Raw genomic sequence first — 21415 nt, forward strand, 5'->3', positions numbered from 1 at the left:
CCCCACAGTCAGCCCAGAGTCCCAAGCCACTTCAGAGAGTCAGGGCAGCCATGAGGAGAAAGGATTATGTCCACCTGGTTCTGCTGTGGGTGGGAGGCAGTTCCTCAGCCCATGAGGCTTCCAGTTTCTGGAGAAACCAAGTCATTCTGTCCACACGTTCAGGGCCTCTTCAACCACCTGGAAAAGGAGGAGTCTCCTTAGCAGGCGGGGAGGGGCCCATGCAGCACCTCTCTCCCAGAGGACAGTGGGGCGCAGGGGTGGGCTGGGGGCAGGGACACTGGACAAGGAGCCCTGGGGCTGGGGACAAGAAGGGGGCCTTCCAATTCAGAGACACCCTGAGGAAGGGGGATGAGAAGGGGAACTAGAGTAAAACCAACACGTGGAAAATCTCTGTGTTGTGCTCTGACCAAGGCTGAATAAATCCCGTGACCACTTCTCATCCTCACCCTTGTCACCCAGTTGAGGAACTGACTGCCCCACGCCTGGCTGGGCCTGAAGATGGGAAGAACTGGCCCTGCTATCTCCCAGACTTGGCTGGGAGATGTGGGGACCCCCAGCTCCAGGAACTGATGAGACCAGGGTCCGGGGGGTGCACCGGATGTGGGGATGGGGCGATCACAAGGAGGGAAATAGAGCCAGGCTGGAGACACCAGGACTTGGGGTAGGGGTGAGCATTTCTGTCTGGGGGAACAGAGCAGAAGGAGGCAGGGCAGAGAATGTCCCACGCCCCTGCCCTCAGTCACCACCTTCCTTCAGATAAGGAAGGAATTTCTTCCAAAGTGCAAACTTACACAATCAGAAACACAATTAGAACTACAATCCCTACGATGATGCATAAGAGGTAACCAGCAGAGGCAGGAGTCCCTGGGCTGGTGGTCGTTGTCTCTTCAGCAGCTGAGGTTTCCACAATGGCACTGGCGCCAAATTCTTCAACACACTGGCTATCACTCCAGGACATACAATTACTGACCTGGACTTCCTCACTAGGGCACCTGGGTACACACAGAGAGGGACGTGAGGACTCTTGAGGGAAAGCTGGCCAGGTGGGATGAAAGGGGAGCCACCCTCCGTCTCCAATGTCCCTGAGAAGGAGTCATGGGAAGGATAGCCTCCTTGTGTCTGAAGGGGGTCCCCCAAGCTCCCTTGTTGAGGCTGAAAAAGAGTCTGAGCATGCGCATTTCAGCCCCTCAGCCTCCCTGCTCTGGGGTCACAGGAGCCTTCTGTGTTGGACACACTCTGAGCTTCCCTGGGCTGCAGAGGAGGCCTGCATTAGGAGGAGCCACACGCCAGGAGAAGGTCACAAGTCCTTGTGGCCACAAGCTGAGCCCTGTCCTCCAGTCAACCCACAGTACAAGTGAGCTCTCACCCCGACCTGTCTGCTGGTTCCTCCCAATCACAGCAAACATTAGAGGGCCAGAGAAGGACAAATTACTCTTGCCCCTTAAAGCCCAAATAGGGAAAAGACAGGACTTATTAAGGGATTGGGGCCAGGGGTGAGGCCGGCTGGATTGGCTCAGGCCTTCATGGGAACTTGAAGGAGCTCCACCCACAGCTTTCTTATGACTTTTGTCGGTAGTGGCCACTTTTGTTTTTATGGGTCCTGCCTGCATAAAAAGTATTAAAAATAACATTTTTAAAAACAGTTTGGTATAGCAACAAACACAACCCAGACTGGATTCAAGTGTTTTCTTCTCATTTTTTTTTTGTTTGTTTGTTTTGAGACGGAGTCTCGCTCTGTCGCCCAGGCTGGAGTGCAGTGGCACGATCTCGGCTCACTGCAAGCTCCGCTTTCTGGGTTAAAGCAATTCTCTTGCCTCAGCCTCCCGAGTAGCTGGGACTACAGGTGACCGCCACCAGCCCGGCTAATTTTTGTATTTTTAGTAGAGACGGGGATTCACCATGTTGGCCAGGCTGGTCTCGATCTCCTGACCTCAAGTGATCCGCTCTCCTCTGCCTCCCAAAGTGCTGGGATTACAGATGTGAGCCACCGCGCCCAGCTTTCTTCTCATTTCAAAAGGAAATTGCATTTCCTAGGTTTGATGAAAAGGGTCAAGGGATCTAGAAAGTTGCCTCTTGTGCCCAGTGAACAAGTCGGTCTGGCCAAGGGGACTCATGCTGGGGAGGGGTGGGAAGGGGCTGCTGCAGGGGGCAGGGGTGGGGACAGGCAGATGGACCAGGAGGGGCCACTGCAGACCCAAGAGACCCCACAGGCTCAGGGACACCCCATGGGTCTGGAGGCTCCATGGGGTCAGCGGAGAAATAGGGGTACCAGGTGACTCAGGTCTTCTTGGGTTCCTGAAAGCTGCCGGGAGCCCGTGGCTGCTGTCTCACCCTATGCTGTACTTCCGGCACATCTCAGGGGAGTTCCTATCCCAGAAGGTGCCTTCCTCACAGAAGATGACTTCCTCACACTGACACACTGGGTCTCCGGTCATGGTGCAGGAACTTGTATTTGTTTGACCTGACAACAGAGCATAAGGTTTTGGGAATGTGTTTCCCTGATGTATCCCTCAACCTTCCTTATCACCCACCCCCTTCTACTCAGCTCAGCCAAGTTCACCGAGGAGTTCTGAGGGCCAGTTTCTGCACCTGCATACCCAGGGCTCATACAGGACACCCACCCTTCAGCTGTCACCAATACTCAGAGGAGTCATAAAAGGGAGCATGATTCATGATTTATTACATCAGATTAGGGGAAAAGCATTGTTTAGATGGCATAGTCAATAGCAAAGGAGGTGCAAGGGCATCACCTGAGAGACTCTGCAAGGAGAGGAGCCCTTAGGGGACTTCCCTAAAGCCTGGGCCTGCTGGGGAGGAGGAAGGGGCCTGAGAACCTGAAGGCTGAGTGAGGTCCAGCATCTGCCAGAAGCACAGAGCCTGGGGGAGAGAGCCTGACCCTGGAGCAGACCCGTCCCACTGCTGAAACCCAACCCTGTCCACTGGATCAGGCCTTCTCTGTGCTTTAATGATCCCCCTACCCTCTTGCAGCTGACAGTTTAGAAGATTTCCCAGCCAGGTGGCATGCATTACAGAAAAGATTTCTTTCTATTTTTTTTAGTCTGTCAAATATATAATCATGAAACAGGGTGATGAAGACCAAGCTGGGCTGGAACTTGGTTCCCTGACTCACATCGGCTACAACTCCCACCTCATTGTCCCACACTCCGCCTCTGGACAAGAGGTGCACACAGTCTGTACCTGATTTACAAACTGTACATGGGAGGCAAGAAAACAGATTGTTGGAAGTGTTGGTGTAACCCACACCTTCTGTGCACGGGTTACAGTCTCCAGTATGTTCTCATCTATGAGATCCTGGGAAGGGAGAGAAAAGCCAATGAATGAGTCACCACAGAATTCCCAGAGGCTGACAGTGGCTGAAAAACTTCTCTTTTCGCTCTTAGTGGAATCCAGACAGAGAAATCCACTCTTCCAGGCTTGGTCTTGTCATGAATTCAGCATCTATTACATACCTTTGATGGGCACTGCTGACAGAAATATAATACAAACCACACGCAACATTCAAATTCTATGACAGCCGTATTAAAATCGTAAAAAGGATGAGGCCAAATTAATTTTAACAATATAATTTTAACTTAAAATATCTAAAATACTACATTTCAACATGTAATCAATACACATCACTGATATATTTTATTTTTACACCCTCAATCACAAAATAACATCCAACCTCCTGTACATGTGATCTGCCCATGCTGGTCCACCTGACCTGTTTGCTGTCCACTCACCACAGTGGCTCCCTGTCTTCTCCCTGTTAGTCTCCCCAAGCCCCTGAAACCTGGGGCTCTCATTCCTGCAAGGCCTTCTCAAGAGCACTCTTCCTGGCTCTCTGCAAGACTGGCCCTGTCCAACTTGAAATACCAGCCCAAATCACCATCCCTGAGAGGCCCCACCAACCTTGTCTGTTTCACCTATCACTTAACTATTCTTCATGGTTCCCATCAGGACATCCTGACTGTTATGTGTATTTATGTGTATTTTCTTTTCTTTTTTTTTTTTTTAGACAGAGTCTTGCTCTGTCACCCAGCTGGAGTACAGTGGCACCATCTCGGCTCACTGCAACCTCCAACTCCCTAGTTCAAGTGATTTTCCTGCCTCAGCCTCCCGAGTAGCTGGGATTACAGGCATGCACCACCATGCACAGCTAATTTCTATATTTTTAGTAGAGACAGGGTTTCACCACATTGGCCAGGATAGTCTTGATCTCCTGACCTCGTGATCCGCCTGCCTTGGCCTCCCAAAGTGCTAGGATTACCGGTGTGAGCCACTGCACCCAGCCTATTTGTATGTCTTGATACCATCCCGGAAAGAAAGCTCCATGAGGGCAGGGCCTCTTAACCCCCGTTAGCATGGTGCCTGACTGACAGAAATCATCCAATGCATCCCTGTGGAAAAAGAGCCAGAAAGTGCAGGAAAGAGAAATCTAGAAGCACATAGAGACAAGAATATGATAAGGATGAGAGGTCAGTCTTCAATGGGGTCCTCAAGGCTAGACTACAGACCCAGAATCCTGGCCTACCCCCACAGACTCAGCTTCCAGGTCTGCCCCAGTGCCAGGTAAGTCCCCATGAACTCAGGATCCAGGCCCTTCCCTGTGGACCTAGGGATGAGGCCCATGCCATCACCTGGCTGACATCTGCAGACCCAAACTCAAGACCCATGCCAGTGCCAGTTTAGGACCCATGGACTGAGGCTTCAGGTCACCTTTCTGGATATAGGCTCTCGGCCTACCCACACATGCCTGGATACCAAACCGGCTTGCCTGAGGACACCAGCAACAAGACCACCTTTGAACCACACCACATGGCCTGACCAAAATCTGTGTACAGGCTGACTGGTGAAGGGTGTTCCCTGACAAAGCCAGTCTGTAAATATTGGAATAAGTCCCTGCTTCTTTAAAGCGCACATTCCAGCACATTGCCACAGGCTCATGAGCAATCAGGGAAACATGATAGCACCAAAGCAACAAAATAAAACACAAGTAGTCCACTCTAAACAAATGGAGATTTACAACAGCCTGACAAAGAACTGAAAATACTCATTTTAAAGAAGCTTAGTCAGCTACAAAAAAAATACAGATAGACAAGTAAGTGAAGTCAGAAAGACAATACATTAACAAAATGAGAAGTTTAATAAACATACAGACACCATAATAAAGGACCAAACAGAAATTCTGGAATTGAACAACACAATATATGAAATAAAAAATCCAATAGAGAGCTTCAACAGCAGAGTTGATTAAGCAGAAGAAAGGATCAGTGAGCTTGAAGACAGATCATTTGAAATCTCCAAATCACAGGAACAAAAAGAAAAAAAAGAATGAAAAAGAGAGAAGAAAACCAACAGTACTGATGGGTTACCATGAAGCAAAACAATATAGGTATTATCATGGTCCAAGGAGCATCAGAGAAAGAGAAAGGTGCAGAAAGTATAATTACAGGTTGGGCGTGGTGGCTCACGCCTATAATCCCAGCACTTTGGGAGGCCGAGGCGGGTGGATCACGAGGTCAGGAGATCAAGACCACCCTAGCTAACTTGGTGAAATCCCGTCTCTACTAAGAAATAAAAAAAAAATCAGCCAGGCATGGTGGTGAGCACCTGTAGTCCCAGCTACTAGGGAGGCTGAGGCGGGAAAATGGCATGAACCCGGGAGGCAGAGCTTACAGTAAGCCGAGCCACCGTGCCTGGCCAAGTTCAGAATATTCTAATACAATCATGGTAGTGTATAAATCACTTGCATCAGTATAAATGTCAAAAGACAAAAATTTTGTTTTAAGTGATAGTTAATGCCATTTGTTAAGGAGTACACAACATAAAAAGATGTAAATAGGGCTGGTTCAATGGCTCACGCCTGTAATCCCAGCACTTTGGGAGGCCAAGGCAGGTGGAGCTTCTGAGGTCAGGAGTTCAAGACCAGTCTGGCTAACATGGTGAAATCCCGACTCTACTAAAAATACAAAAATTAGCTGGGCATGGTGGCAGGCGCCTGTAATCCCAGATACTCAGGAGGCTGAGGCAGGAGAATCACTTAAACCCAGTAGGCAGAGGTTGCAGTGAGCCAATATCATGCCAGTGCACTCCAGCCTGGGCAACAGAGCTAGAGTTGCCAAAAAAAAAAAAGATATAAATAATGATGTCAAAAACAAAATAAGGCAGGGGGAGGAAAAGTGTCGAGATTTTTATAAGAGCAAAGATAAGTGGTTATCAGTGTAAAATAAAGTTGGACATGAAATAAACTAACAAATTCAGAAGTGTTTCTATACACTAAAAAGAAACTATCTGGGCTGGAAGCAGTGGCTCACGCCTGTAATCCCAGTACTTTGGGAGACCAGGGTGGGTGGATCACCTGAGGTCAGGAGTTAGAGACCAGCCTGGCTAACATGGTGAAACCCTGTTTCTACTAAAAGTACAAAAATTAACTGGGTGTAGTGGCAGGTGCCTGTAATCCCAGCTACTTGGGAGGCTGAGGCAGGAGAGTCTCTTGAACCCAAGAGGCAGAGGTTGCAATGAGCCAAGATTGTGCCATTGCACTCCAGTCTGGGCAGCAAGAGTGAAACTCAGTCTCAAAAAAAAAAAAAAAAAAAAAAAAAGAAAGAAAGAGAGAGAGAGAGAGAGAGAGAGAAACTATCTGAAAAATCCCACTTACAATAGCTACAAATAAATAAATAAATAACTTAGGAATAAATTTAGCCAAGTAGGTAGCTGTATTTTCTTCTGATTTGGTCTTGACATTTCTCTCTGTAGAGTGGCTATAAAATCTAGCCTTGCCCTGATGGGGATCCAGGAGATTTCCCAAGATGTTCACAAGAAACTTCTTTATGCTTATTTACACAACTCTGGTGTGAACCGTTAAGTTTCTTTTCTTTCTTTTTTTTTTTTTTTTTTTTTTTTTTTTTGAGACAGAGTTTTGTTCTCGTTGCCTAGGCTGGAGTGCAATAGCGCGATCTTGGCTCACCACAACCTCTGCCTCCCAGATTCAAGCGATTCTTCTGCCTCAGTCTCCCAAGTAGGTGGGATTACAGGCATCCACCACCATGCTCCACTAATTTTTTTTTTTTTTTTTAGTAGATACGGGGTTTCTCCATGTTAGACAGGCTGGTCTCAAACTCCCGACTTCAGGTGATCCTCCTGCCTTGGCCTCCCGAAGTGCTGGCATTACAGGCATGAGCCACCATGCCCTGCCGAACCACTAGGTTTCATTGTAGTGAGCTGCTGTGGGATGTATTGGGTTTGGGGTCAGGGAGATGAAGAACAAATGTGCTATATCAAAAACATTTGAACAGGGAAAGGAATTACTAACTGGGCAAACGATGCTGTGGTATGATTGGGTTTTAAACAACTTATATCAGACCTACAAATGGATGTCAAGGCAGCAACTCTTTTAAATAAATTTATGACAGAGGTGAAAGATCTGAAAACTGTAAAACATTGATGAAGAAATGGAAAGTAACAAAAATAAACGGAAAGACAGTACACATTCATGGATTAGAAAACTCAATATTGTTTAATCGTCCATACTACCCAAAGTGATCTATAGATTCAATGCAATGCCTACTAAAATTCCAATGACATTTTTCGCCAAAATAGAGAAAACAATTCTAAAATTTGTATGGAACTAAAAAAGACTTCAAATAGCCAAAGTGATCTTAAGCAAAACAAACAAAAGAACAAAGATGGAGGCATCATATGACCTGATTTTAAAATATATTACGAAAGTATAGTAATCAAAACTGAATGGTAATGGCATAACAATGATAAATAAACTGATGGAACAAAATAGTGAACCCAGGTATAAATCAATGCATTTACAGTCGATTGATTGTGAGAAAGATACCAAGAACACAAAATGGGGAAAGGATAGTCTCTTCAATAAATGGTATTGAGAAAAGTAGATATCGACATGCAGAAGAATGATATAAGACCTTTATCTCACATTATATGTAAAAATTAATTCAAAATGGACTAAAGATTAAAACATAAGACCTAGAATGGTAAAACCCACAAGAAAACATAGAGGAAATTTTTCATGATGTTGGTCCAGGCAATGATTTCTTGACTATGACCCCAAAAGCACAGGCAACAAAAGGAAAAACAGACAAATGAGGTTACATTAGACTAAAAAGGTTCTGCATGACAAAGGAAACAATGAACAGAGTGAAGAGACAACCTACAGAATGAAGGTCAATATCCAAAAGATCCAAGATTTTGGTTAAAATCAAAAATACACAGGAACTCAAACATCTCAATAGCATGCAATCAAATAATCCAAGTAAAATGGATACATGGGCATGGGACCTGAATAGACACTTCTCAAAAGGAGACACAGAAGTGGCCAACAAGTATATGAAAAAAAATGCTCAGCATCACTAACCATCAGGGAAGTGCAAATTAAAACCACAATCAAATATCACTTCACACCTATAAGAATGGCTATTACCAAAAAGACAAAAGATAACAAGTGTTGATGATGATAGGGAGAAAAAGGAATGCTGGTACACTGTTGGTGGGAATGGAAATTAGTACAGCCATTATGGAAAGCAGTATGGAGGTTCCTCAGAAAACAAAAAATAGAACAACTATATAATCTAGCAATCCCCCTATTGGGCGTACATCCAAAGGAAATGACATCAGTATGTTGAAGAGATACCTTCCCTCCCACATGCAGTGGAGCATTTACAATGGTCAAGACATGGAATCAACCTACGTGTCCATGAATGGATGAAAAGTTAAAGAAAATGTGACACACAGACACAATGGAATATTATTTAGCCTTTAAAAAGAAGGAAATTCTGTCATTTGTGACAGCATGGATGAACCTGGAGGGTACTATGCTAAGTGAAATAAGCCAGGCACAGAAAGACAAACACTTCACGATCTCACATATGTGGAATCAGAAAAAGTTGATCTCAGAGAGGTGGAGAGTCGAATGGTGATTATCAGGGCTTGAGTTGGATGGTGGATTGGGGAGATGTTAGTCAAAGGATACAAAATTTCAGTTAGGGAGAATAAATTCAAGAGATGTATTGTGGAACATGGTGACTACAGTTATTAAAACAATGTGTTGTACAGTCCTTCCTTCTATCCACAGGGAATATATTCCATGGAACAAACTCGGCACATACTCAAGTCCCTGATATAAATTGGGATAGTATTGCATAAAACCCAGGCATATATGCTTTAAATCTTCTCTAGAATACTTGTACTACCTAATGCAACAGACATGATATGTAAATAAGTGCTATATTGCATTGCTTTTATCTACTTTTATTGACATATTATCATTTTTATTTTTTCCGCATATTTTTGATATGTGGTTTGTTGCAACCATGGATGTAGAATCCATAGATAAGGAAGGCTACAGAACCCCCACATAAAAAGGGCAAAGAGGGCTTATGCCAGGGCTCTGTATCCATACAGCTGAAAATTGCTGAGAAGATTTTTAAGTGTTCTTACCACGAATACATGATAAGTATGTGAATTAGCTTCATTTAGCCATTCCACAACGCATGCATATTTCAAAACCTCATGATGTACATCATAAATATATACAATGTTTATCTGTCAATTAAAAATAAACTGATTTTTAAAAATAAGAGTGCACCTGCTGGACACTTCTCCTCTTGGAAGCTGTGCCACTGTTGCTGTGGGCCACTGTCTGCTGGGAAACTTCCTCCTGCCGGGCAGTGGTGGCAGAGTAAGCTAGGACCTGTGGGGACAAAGGAGAGATGGGCGTGAGTGGCTTCCAGACCTCACCCCTCCCAGGGTCCATCTCACATTCCCTTCACCCCAAGTGACAAAATCCATCAGCGCTTGAACATTTTTTCCAGCTCCAAACTTTCATTCTTTCATATCCATGTTTATCCCTTGGCCTGTTAGGGCCAGCTATTTTCTATTAAAAAAAAAAAATGGGCAGGTGTGATGGCTCATGCCTGTAATCCCAGCAATTTGGGAGGCCAAGGTGAGTGGATCATGAGGTCAAGAGATTGAGACCATCCTGGCCAACACGGTGAAACCCTGTCTCTACTAAAAATACAAAAATTAGCTGGGCATGGTGGTGCACACCTGTAATTCTAGGTATTCGGGAGGCTGAGGCAGAAGAATAGCTTGACCCTGAGAGGCAGAGATTGCAGTGAGCCGAGATCGCGCCATTGCACTCCAGCCTGGTGACAGAGCGAGATTCCGTTTCAAAAAAAACAAAACAAAACAAAACAAAACAAAAAAACCAAAATGAAAAGACAAAGGAAAACACCTCTGTATCCTTTTCTCATATTAAAACATAAAATACATTTATCCCAGAAAATGTGAGCAAGAAGAGTTATTTTTGTTTTTTTGATACAGAGCCTTGCTATGTTGCCCAGGCTGGAATGCAGTGGCTATTCACAGGTGTGATCATATCTTACTATAGGCTCGAACTCCTGGCCTGAAGTGATCCTCCTGCCTCAGTCTCCCAAGAAATGTGGATAACAGGCACACACCACTGTGGTTGGAAAGAAAAGATTTTATAAGAATTTTTTAAAAACACTTATGAGCCCTTCATGCAGAAATAGCATTTAACATATTTCGTTTCACCAAGTGTTTAATTGACCAATAGGTGAATTCTGTCTCTCTCCTTCACACGCACACAAATACACACAGACACACACATAAACATACTCAGTTTTACAAATGAGGGTTATAATATATATAACCTTACAGAAAGTCAGGATATAGCATCAAACATGAAGTAATTAATTACTGCTTTACAAAGGACCTTGACAAACTGTTCCCACTAAATATCAAAGAGTGACAAAAAAAAAATGAAACAGCAATTCAGGGATTCTGGCCATGATCTCTATGTTATAAATGACAACTGGAAGACAACTGGAGAAATCGGAATAGAGTCTGGGTATTAGATAGTGGTAACGTGTTGATGTTAATTTCCTTGTTTGTAGAAAGTACACACTAAATAATTCAATAACACCTTTCATCACATCAACAGCTATTTTTTCAAATGTTTTTATTGTACAGTTTTTGTAACTTTGCTTTAAGTTGTGAGTGTTTAAAAGTAAGAAATTAATTTAAGCAAAACCAAAATGATTACAATGAAAGCTGTTTATGTTGGGCTCAATTCAACTGCCTCCATCTAAACAAGACAAAACGTAGCCTTCTTCCACATCAAAGCCTGTCCCGTAGTTGGTGACAGTGAAGCTAACCCATGTTTCCCAAATCCTTCCTTCCCAGGCTGGAGTCCCTCTAGGTTCAGGCAATGTCTGCGTCTCCTTTCTCTGCTCTCACACTCTTACTCCCTCTCATCTAATGAGGGGTTTATGAGTGTTTTTTAAAATCCTTTCAGAAGACCAACTTTTCATTTTGTCTTTTTATTTATTTATTTATTTATTTATTTATTTGGAGACAGGGTCTCCCTCTGACCTCCATGTTGGAGTGCAGTGGTGTAATCTCGGTTCACTTCAACCTTTGCCTCCTCTGCCTCCCGGGCTCCAGTGGTCCTGCCACCTCAGTCCCCACAGACAGGCGTGTGCCACAATGCCTATCTAATTTTTGCATATTTTGTAGAGCTAGGGTTTCGCCTTGTTGCCCAGAGTGGTCTAACTCCTGAGCTCAAGTGTTCTGCCTGCCTGGGCCTCCCAAAGTACTGGGATTACAGGCGTAAGCCACCACACACAGATCGTTTGGTCAATTCTTTTTGTGGTTTGTATTCTATTTCCTTGATTTATGTTCCTTCCTATTACTTTGTTTGGTTTAAATTTACACTTTTATATATATATATATATTTTTTGAGACGGAGTCTCGCTCTGTCGCCCAGGCTGGAGCGCAGTGGCCAGATCTCAGCTCACTGCAAGCTCCGCCTCCCGGGTTCCTGCCATTCTCCTGCCTCAGCCTCCCGAGTAGCTGGGACTCCAGGCGCCCGCCACCTCGCCCGGCTAGTTTTTTGTATTTTTTAGTAGAGACGGGGTTTCACCGTGTTAGCCAGGATGGTCTCGATCTCCTGACCTCGTGATCCGCCCGTCTCGGCCTCCCAAAGTGCTGGGATTACAGGCTTGAGCCACCGCGCCTGGCCTACACTTATATTTTATGATTGATTAACGTAGCTCCTCAGGCCATAATTTTCATGTTTTTTCTTTTTTTGACAGCTTTAGTGAGACACAATTTCCATAGTTAGTAATTATGGTGATTCATATAATTCACCCATTTAAAGTCTATATTTCAATAGTTTTTAATATACTCATAGCTATGCAATCATCACTATAATCAATTTTAGAATATTTTTATCACTCCACAAAGGAACTGCATGCCCTTCCTCTGTAATTCACTTCCCCAGCCCCCAATTTTTTAATAGAAACATTGAAAGCTGTATATTTCACCCCGAGCACTGTTAGCCATTTCCTACCAGTTTTGATGTATTATATTGTCATTATTATTTACTTTGAAATAAATATCTTACCTTCCCTTTTGATTTCTTCTCTGAACCACAGATTTTTAGAAGTGTGTTGTTCAATTTCAAAATTTTAGAATTCTGTATGAATATTGTTACTGATTTCCAGTTTAGTTTCATTAAGTTTAGAGATCACATCATGTGTTTTATAGCCCAGAACCTGGTCTATCTTGGTGAAAGTATCATGATCATAGAAAGGAATGAGTGTTCAGTGGATGTTCCATTTGCTCTTTAAATGTCAGTTAAATCAAGGTGGTTCACAGTGTGCAGGTCGCTTGCCACTTTACTAGCGTTTTCATCTGATCATGCTACCAAGTGCAGAGAAACAGCTGATTTAATCTCTTTTTAATTCTGTTTTTGCATCATGTGTTTTGAAGCTGTATTACTAGGCATATACAATTTGTTGTTATTATTACACTCCTTGAAGAGTTAACCTTTTTAACTACAAAGGTCCCATACAAATATGGGAGATATTTGATCTCCCATAATATTCTGTGTCCTAAAATTGTTACAGTAGGTAGCTAGTCAGGTATGAGCAGGGCAGGAGAGGGCTCCCCGCTTCTGACACCAGCAGCGTTGGGTGACCATCAGGTGGTTGATAACCGTGTCTCTAAAGTAGTAACTGGTTACAGCCGATGCCAGAAAAAGAGTCTCCTAATACATAGAAAACCCCTGAAACTGATCAGCAGCTTCCCAATAAGATTTGAGGAGTGGGGAGAAGTAAGGCAAGATCCCAGAAGTATGCCAACCTATAAAACCCTGACTCAGGCGGGCCAGCTGTGCACTGTTTTGCAAGTCATCTGCTTGGCCATCTTCCAAGTACTTCCCTTCTTTTCTTTCCCTTCCTTCCTTTCCTTCCTGTTCTAAAGCTTTTTAATGAACTTTCTTTTTTTTTTTTTTTTTTTTTTTTTTTTTGAGACGGACTCTCACGCTGTTGCCCAGGCTGGAGTGCAGTGGCGCGATCTCGGCTCACTGCAAGCTCCGCCTCCCGGGTTCCCGCCATTCTCCTGCCTCAGCCTCCTGAGTAGCTGGGACTACAGGCGCCGCCACCACGCCCGGCTAATTTTTTGTATTTTTAGTAGAGACGGGGTTTCACTGTGGTCTCGATCTCCTGACCTTGTGATCCGCCCGCCTCGGCCTCCCAAAGTGCTGGGATTACAGGCTTGAGACACCGCGCCCGGCCATGAACTTTCACTCCTGCTCTGAAACTTGCCTCCATCTCTCCTTCTGCCTCACGCCCCTCAGTCCAATTCTTTCTTCTCAGGTGGGGAAGAGCTGAAGGTGCTGTGGACCCCTATGGATTCGCCGCCTTCAACGTAGGGTAACTCGGATCTCATCCACCGCTAACAAAATCAGCTTCATCTGATACTGAGATAGCCACGGCAGTTTTCTTGGCCTTACACTCTGCATGGTGTATCTTTTTCCATCTATTTACTTTCAACAGAGAGTATCTGTGTCTTCCTTTTAAGGCCCATCTCATATAGACAAGATATAGTTGAGTCTTGCTTTTTCTGCCCTTCCAACTATTTCTACCATTGCACTGTAGTGCTCAGTGGCTTTACAGGTAGTGCAATAATTGATATAGTTGAAACAGACCTATAAGTTTACCATTTAAGCTACGATTGTCTAGTCTAATTTTTTTGCTCCTCTTTCCCTTGCACATTTTAATGTTAATTACTTTTTAGAATTCCATTTTAATTGGATACTGACTTTTTATGCAACATAGTTCCATGATCTATGTGCAAGTGCTATAGGGAATACAGTATACACTCAAGTGTTTATATTCTGTTGAAGGTTTTTAAAAATAGATTTATTGAGGTATAATGGATATGAAACAAAGTGCCTTTTTTTGTTTTGTTTTGTTTTTGAGACAGAGTCTCACTCTGTGGCCCAGGCTGGAGTGCAGTGGCCGGATCCCGGCTCACTGCAAGCTCCGCCTCCCACGTTCACGCCATTCTCCTGCCTCAGCCTCCCGAGTAGCCGGGACTACAGGCGCCTGCCACCACGCCCGGCTAATTTTTTTGTATTTTTTAGTAGAGGTGGGGTTTCACCGTGTTAGCCAGGATGGTCTCGATCTCCTGACCTCGTGATCTGCCCGCCTCAGCCTCCCAAAGTGCTGGGATTACAGGCGTGAGCCACCGAACCCGGCCACAAAGTATACATTTTTAAAGCATGCAGTTTGGTAGATTGACACGTGTGTGTACACTGAGAAACTATCACTACGATAAGAAAATGTCATGTCCACCACACCCCAGAATTTCTTCATTCTTCAATGTAATCCTCTCTTCTGCTTTGCTCCTATGTCTCCAGCAATAATTCTTCTGTTTTTTGTCAGAATAGATTGAATTTTAATAAGAAATGGAATCAGATGGTAAGCATTCTGTGTGGATTCTTTCACATGACATAATTTTCTGTGTTTTTCTGGTTTTTGTTTTATTTTGTTTTGTTTTGTTTTGTTTTGTTTGTAGAGATAGGGTTTTGCTATGTTGCCCTGGCTGGTCTTGAACTCCTGGGCTCAGGTGATCTGCCTGTCTTGGGAGGACTACAGGTGTGAGCCATCGCACCTGCCCACCACCCTGGTCCATTGACTATTATGAATTAAAGGCTATTGAAAAACAGCAGGTGCAAGAAGATCCTTTGACCTCTTTTGTGTTTCCTAAAAGCAGGGGATGAAAGTCCCCTGGAAAACACAGGACAATCTCCTTTTTTTTTTTTCTTTCTTTCTTTTTTTTTTTTTTTTTTTGAGACGGAGTCTCGCTCTGTCTCCCAGGCTGGAGTGGAGTGGCGCGATCTCAGCTCACTGCAAACTTCGCCCCCTGGGTTATCGCCATTCTCCTGCCTCAGCCTCCCCAGTAACTGGGACTGTAGGCGCCCACCACCACACTCTGCTAATTTTTTTTGTATTTTCAGTCGAGACGGGGTTTCACCATGTTAGCCAGGATGGTCTTGATCTCCTGACCTTGTGATCTGCCTGCCTTGGACTCCCAAAGTGCTGGGATTACAGGCGTGAGCCACCGCGCCCGGCCGACAATCTCCTTATTTGAAGGATGAAAAGTCGAGGCCAAGAGGGTACTGCGCAGACCATGTTAGAATGGATCCACTATCATCTTTTTAGCTCCCCACATAATTACTTGCTTCTTCACGAGTTACTTGGTCTAATTCACTAAATAAGTAACTGACTCTCACTGGTTCTTCCATGCCAGGTAAAACTTGCATTAAATAAATGTGTATGCTTGTCTCCAGTGGAACTGTCTTATGTCAATTTAATTCTCTGGCCCAGCCAGAATAAAAAAGTCTAAAGGAGAGCTTAGCTTCCCTCCATGACCCTCAATGGTGACTATAATCAAACCACATCTTCCAGGCCAACAATACCACATCCTATGGCCTTGCAAGGACATGATCTCCCTCCAGCATGGCCTCTCTGGAGGAGGGGGAGCAAAGGGTGGTGAGATCTCAGGCCTCCCTCATGCTACCCCCTATTAGTTATATAATCCCTGGTGTCACCTCTCCCACCACACTGTGGGCTCCGGGGAGCAGGATTCACATGAGGTTCATTTGTCCTCCCTGTCTTCAGCAGACTCCAGGCACTGGTATTCCCAGAGTAAAGAGCTCACTGTCTACTTCCTGGATGAATCACTTTCCCCCCAAGCCTATGAAGTGAGCGCAGTGGTGGCCTCAGCTCATGGCCGAAGGACAGGCTCCAAGAGCCCTGCGGACTCTGCTGAGGGCCCACAGGAGCTCCCAGAGGCCAAGGGCAGGACAGAGATCAGAGAAGCAGCTGCTCAGAGAACTCTAGCCCTGCATCTCATTTTGCCACTTGTGAAACAGGGAAAACAACCTACCCTTATCTCCCCGGGTTGTTAGGAAAATCCACTAGACGAAGATGTGCAGTCACTGGCTGGGAGCAGGACACTAGCTGCCCAACAGCACAGGCGTGGGGCATGGCACTGTCCCCACTGTCCCCATCCCTGACCTAGAAGCTAGAGCCTCACTGCCCTGCTACTCCTGGATACAGGACAGGGGACCAGAACTGGAACTGTGGCCTCTCAGTAGGGGCTGGGTGAGTAGCCGTCTGCAGCCACCTGGATAGAGACATTTCCTGCTCACTCTTCAAACTGCAACCCAGGCCATGTGCCTACCAGAAGGACAACTGCAAGCATAACAGTTAAACCAGGCTGTGGCCCTGCAGTGTCATCGCTGTCCTCACTTGAGGTCTGGCTCCTCTGTTCTTCCATGGCCCCTCCCCATGGTGCTCCAACCTAGTCTTTAGAAGCTTCTGCCACAAGCTCAGGGAGCCAGTACCGAGGTGCAAGTAGAAGCAGGTGCACCCTCTGCTGGGTGGAGGACAGGTGCCTCGGGGATCCAGTCCAGAGTGACTGACACCAGCCCTGAGGATGTGATCTGTCCTCCCACACCTGCTAACACAGCCCTCTGAGGTTTACACAGGGTTGCTGAAGACTTTTATCTCCTCTTCACTTTACAGGTAGGAGCTGGGGCCACACCAGAGACACAGAGCCAGAGGGGGAGCAAGGCAGGGCCCAGCCATTCACAGCCTTCAATCTCAGGAGTCCTTCACATCCTGAGAGTCCGGAATTCTGAGCAGTCAGAACTTCTCAATTCCTACTTTGATAGAGAGAGGAATGGCGTGGAAGGACCTGGCACGCCAGGTGACTGGACCAGCCCAGCACTGACAGAGTCAGGACCTGGTGTCAGGAACTGAGCTCAGCTCCAGGCTCATCTGAAGTCACCCTGACAGCCTGAGGACGGAGACCTTACCTCCATTCACAGGTATGGTGGGTGGCAGGGACTGGCCCCAGCTGACCATGGTTTTCCAGGTGCACAGCTGTGAATTCAGTCCTCCCTGCCGCCCTCCCCTACTGTCTCATCTGGATCCCCTGGTCATCTACTCCCAGTACCAAAAACTCCTGTATCCTTGAAAATTCCTAATACCATGAAGAAACAAAAATACATAGCAATGTGATGTGTCATGTTTTACATCTTAGACTAGTAACGAATGAAAGCTAAGTGTAGCAAGGGTGTAGGGGCACAGGCACATCTGTGGACTACGTGTGACCGTAAGCTGGGTTCAATGGTTTCTTTGGAGGAAAATTTGTGAACATTTAAAGAAACTTCTGAAGTCATTTATCCCACAGAAGGAGAAGTAGAGAAGTAGAATTCAACTTGTAAGGAGTTGCCCAATAAGCTGGTTCGCATAGATACGTGGACACACGATACATACAAGGGTATTTAGTACAACGCTGTTGGAATTAGCAAAGGCAAAGTCAGGATGGGATCTAACCAGCTGCCCCTAGGCAGCAACAGTGAATTAAAATGTGGCTCACCCATGCAGTAAAATATAATACCCTTGTTTAAAAGAAGATCAATCTGAATGTACTGCCATAAAACATTTAATGTGCTTTGTGTTAGCTCCAAAATTTTAAAAAGCAATTGTGCATCGAAATGCATTTAATTAAGGCAAGACTGAAGGATCAAAGTCTCCTTTGGGACATATAGAGTTCACATTCCCAAAACTGTGAAATTCATGTTGCTGGCCTTGTCTACACTGGTCATCCACACATTCTCTCTTCAGGGCCACTGTCCTGACACAGCCATTCTTTTAGTTGTCTCAGGTAAGTTCATCCACTGTAAACTATTTTAAAAGTCAGTTGTGTAATTTTTGAGAGGTCAAAATATTACTGCTTTTCTAAATTTAGCATTAATTTGTAGAAAGAACATGCAAACTCTCATAGTTCCTGTAATCTTGCTTTGGCATTTTTTTTTTTTTTAAATAATATAAGGAATCCTAAAAAGGGCTGTTAGCAAAAACCTCAATCAATCTGAAAGAGACCTAGAAGTCTGCACATTTTATACATATGTCCTTGCGCTCACACTACTACCAATCTCAGTTTACAAAGTCAACTCACAATGAGAACTTTACACCGCGGCGAGGACTCACCAGTGGCAGGACCGCTGAAGGAAAGCGCGAGCCCCCGGTCCTGCCTGTGGGATGCAGAGGGGACACACGGGTGACAGTGCAAGATACTAACTGCAAGCACGTTCGTTAACTGCTTCCTTCCACTTTCAGGGCAGAGGAAATGAAAATTGTAAAAGACAGCGTTGGAAAGTTTTTTCACTGGCTGTTGGTTAAACCCGTCTCCAAGGAACACGTTTAAGAATGTAAACATGGGGTTAATTCTATTAACTAACTAATTAATTAATGAGAGAGGCAACCGCTCTGTGTCTTCCGGAGGTTCACTCCATAGTTTCCACCTTGACTCCCTCCCTCTCTCGATTCTGCAACTTCCCTCCATTCGCGGGCACCGGACAGCCAGGGAGAGCGCGCTCTCTGCTCCCTCCTGCCCGGCCCGGGGACCCAGTTCTTCCCCTGACTCCGAAGACGGGTTCGTCCTGCCTGGACATGCCCGGCCGCAGGTGACCAGAGCCAGGCACCCGCTCCGTGTTCCCCTGTCTCCCTGCCCCATCGTGTTCCCCTGTCTCCCGTACCCCTCTCCAGGTGCGCTCTTCTCCTGCCAGGGACCGCGGCGGGGACTCACCGGCGGCAGGACCGCGACGATGACGACGACGAACTTTAGGGTCTTGGGGATCCGGGCCACGGTCTGGTTCCCGACGCCGTCCTGGGTCCTGGGTCGCACCTTGCCCCGGCCTTCAGGCGGCCGGGGCGCTCTGCCCCCAAAGTCCCCTAGCGGTAGGAAGCGCTCCTCATCCCCTGCACCTCTGGTCAAATGCCCAAAAATCGATCAGAAATCGTTCACAGGGTTCGTGTGCCTGGAGAGGTTCCCACAGCTGCACTGCCAGAATCGGAGTGCGCCTCTGCTTTTATACCCGCGGGAAAAAGGCGTGGTCACTTGTCACTTCCAGGAGTCACTTCCAAGCACTCAGAAAAGGGCCATGGCCTCCCCTAGCACCTCCAGGAAGGCCCCAGTTGTGGGGGTGGCTGCGTGGACGGACAGGAACTAGTTCTTACTGGCAGCGGTGACCCTGGGCCTGTGGTTTGATTCTGGGTCCTGTCCAGGCTGTGGCCAGCAAAAGGGGAAGGAGCAGAGGCGCTGCCCACTGCCCTGCTGTAGTCTGGGTAGTGAGGTTCAGAGGAGGTACTGGAGGCCCCTCCTGAGCCTCCTCCCTCCCAGCGAAGCCTGTCTCTCCTCTTCTTAAACCCTGAACTACCTCCTGGCCTAAGCACTTCAGTCCACTCTTAGCTTCCGCTCCCACTCCCTCCTCCCACAGTGGCCTCACTGACCACTACACTTATGCCACTGCCTCCAGTCCCTTTGCTGCTGTGACCCAGCACCAAGCTTCTCTGGCAGGGTCTTGGCACCCCTCAGTAGCGGGTGCCTGGCACCAAGGAGGGGCCCAGCGAACATATGAGTGGACAGAATGAAGGACACAGGGGCCATGATAGGCACATACAGAGGCTGAGGAGCAGGTAGGAGGGAGAGGAATCCCGGGGGCATCCCTAGCCACAGCCTGGCACCCTTTGCATGGTCGAGACACAGACACTCCCTGACCAACCTTGAGGGCTCTAGTACTGAGGCCCCATGGAGAGAGGAGGTCCAGGGGAGTGTCTTCCAAAGCCTGTCCCCAAGTCTAGTGTCTACCCAGGTCCAACTGTCTGACCTTGGGCCACTTACCTCCCCATCCAGTTAAGCACACTGCCGCTGTGAGGACAGACCCAATGTGTGGTATTGAAGGGTGCCAGCTGGTGAGCCTAGGCACTCAGGTCAATGGCACGACTCCTAGACCCTTGGGGTCAGTTGGCTCCTGACCCCTCACATGGTGGATAGAAGAGGATAGCACTATAGAAACAAGATTTTTTCTGTTCATCAGAAACCTGGGAATGAAATGTCATCCTCTCCACAGGCTTGGATTTGAGCGATGGAGCACCCTGGGCACCTGCCAGGCCCCAGGCACTGAGTTAGGGTCAGAAATGTGTGCCAGGTCCCAGGCACTGAGAAATGCGTGGGGTCAGGAATGTGTGCTGGGTGCAGATCCAGGCAGGAGGTGAGAGGACAGGGACTTCAGGAAGACTGACAGCATTAACACAGAGCCACCAAAGCCTGCAGGAAAGTCTTTAGCGCACCTCAGGCCCCTTGCTCCTGGAGGGTGGACCACACAGTGTAGACTAGAAACCAGATTGCAGGTAACGATGCATTCTCTGTGCCCTATGTGGGACACTGACTAGGGCTAATAGCAAAAGGCTGTGAGCACCTCCCGGGAACTGGGCCTTTAGACTATAAAGTTTCCATTTGAGAGGCTCTTACTAGCTTGCGATGGAACACTAACTGAAGCTCCCCCATGACTGAAGGACATAAAATAATCTTGAAACCTGAAAAACTCGTGATGTCTTCAGTGATCTTGGAAAAGCTGTAACGGGGAGGGCAGTCCCAGAAGAGTTCTATTACAAAATGGAAATCGTTTATATGGCATCCTGGTGCCTGAGGAAGGCAAAGAGGAGACACTCATGAGCAGGGAGCCTCTGTTCCTCTCAGACTGACTCTAGAACTGGATGAGGAGCTGCTGGATTCTAGGGTCACTTGGATACTTCCCTATACACAGCTCTTTACTGACTGACCAAGAGCTACTTAGTTTATAGACTGTCGTTCCTAGGTGAATGGACAACATCCTATTTGGAAGGCCACCCTTCTGATTGAGGAAGGCAAAGGCAAATCGGCTAGGTGGGTTGGATTGCATGCTGTTTTCCTAGTGTTGATGGAAGATTTGAACAGCAGCAAAAGCCCCTGTACTTGGATTTTTTTCTGGCTCATGGACAGTCGTCAACGTCCCGGTCATAGAGTTGGGAAGGAGAATGTGAAAGTTGATCGCACAAATTGGGTCATTCTAAATGTCAAGTAAAACAGAGTCAAGAGGTCATGGGGAAAAAAAAAATCACTGTATTACCCCCAAACTGCAATTTTCTGTAAGCCTGGTAGCCGTAACCTGAAACTA

At 46.3% G+C, this 21415-nt stretch overlaps 3 protein-coding genes across 3 annotated transcripts in view; 1 reads left to right on the forward strand and 2 right to left on the reverse strand.

The window, feature by feature from the left end:
- The window catches only part of LOC126961282 (tumor necrosis factor receptor superfamily member 10B-like), a 21220-nt gene extending 2243 nt beyond the window's left edge, over positions 1 to 18977 (reverse strand). The window contains exons 1-5 of the mRNA XM_050801458.1: positions 18408 to 18977; positions 9620 to 9724; positions 2332 to 2461; positions 792 to 992; positions 1 to 177 (exon numbers count right to left, since the gene is read on the reverse strand). The exon at positions 1 to 177 is cut by the window's left edge and continues 2243 nt beyond it. Of these exons, the coding sequence (XP_050657415.1) occupies positions 159 to 177; positions 792 to 992; positions 2332 to 2461; positions 9620 to 9724; positions 18408 to 18636 (684 nt within the window). The 5' untranslated portion in view covers positions 18637 to 18977 and the 3' untranslated portion in view covers positions 1 to 158. The remainder of the gene's footprint in view (positions 178 to 791; positions 993 to 2331; positions 2462 to 9619; positions 9725 to 18407) is intronic.
- LOC126961287 (60S ribosomal protein L34-like) overlaps positions 1 to 21415 on the reverse strand; it is a 563491-nt gene that overhangs the window by 127206 nt on the left and 414870 nt on the right. The gene's annotated exons all lie outside the window — the stretch shown is intronic.
- Positions 1 to 21415, forward strand: part of PEBP4 (phosphatidylethanolamine binding protein 4) — a 478151-nt gene that overhangs the window by 52954 nt on the left and 403782 nt on the right. The window lies entirely within an intron of this gene.

The sequence above is a fragment of the Macaca thibetana genome, chromosome 8 (assembly GCF_024542745.1).
Source record: "Macaca thibetana thibetana isolate TM-01 chromosome 8, ASM2454274v1, whole genome shotgun sequence".
Taxonomy (NCBI): Eukaryota; Metazoa; Chordata; class Mammalia; order Primates; family Cercopithecidae; genus Macaca; species Macaca thibetana.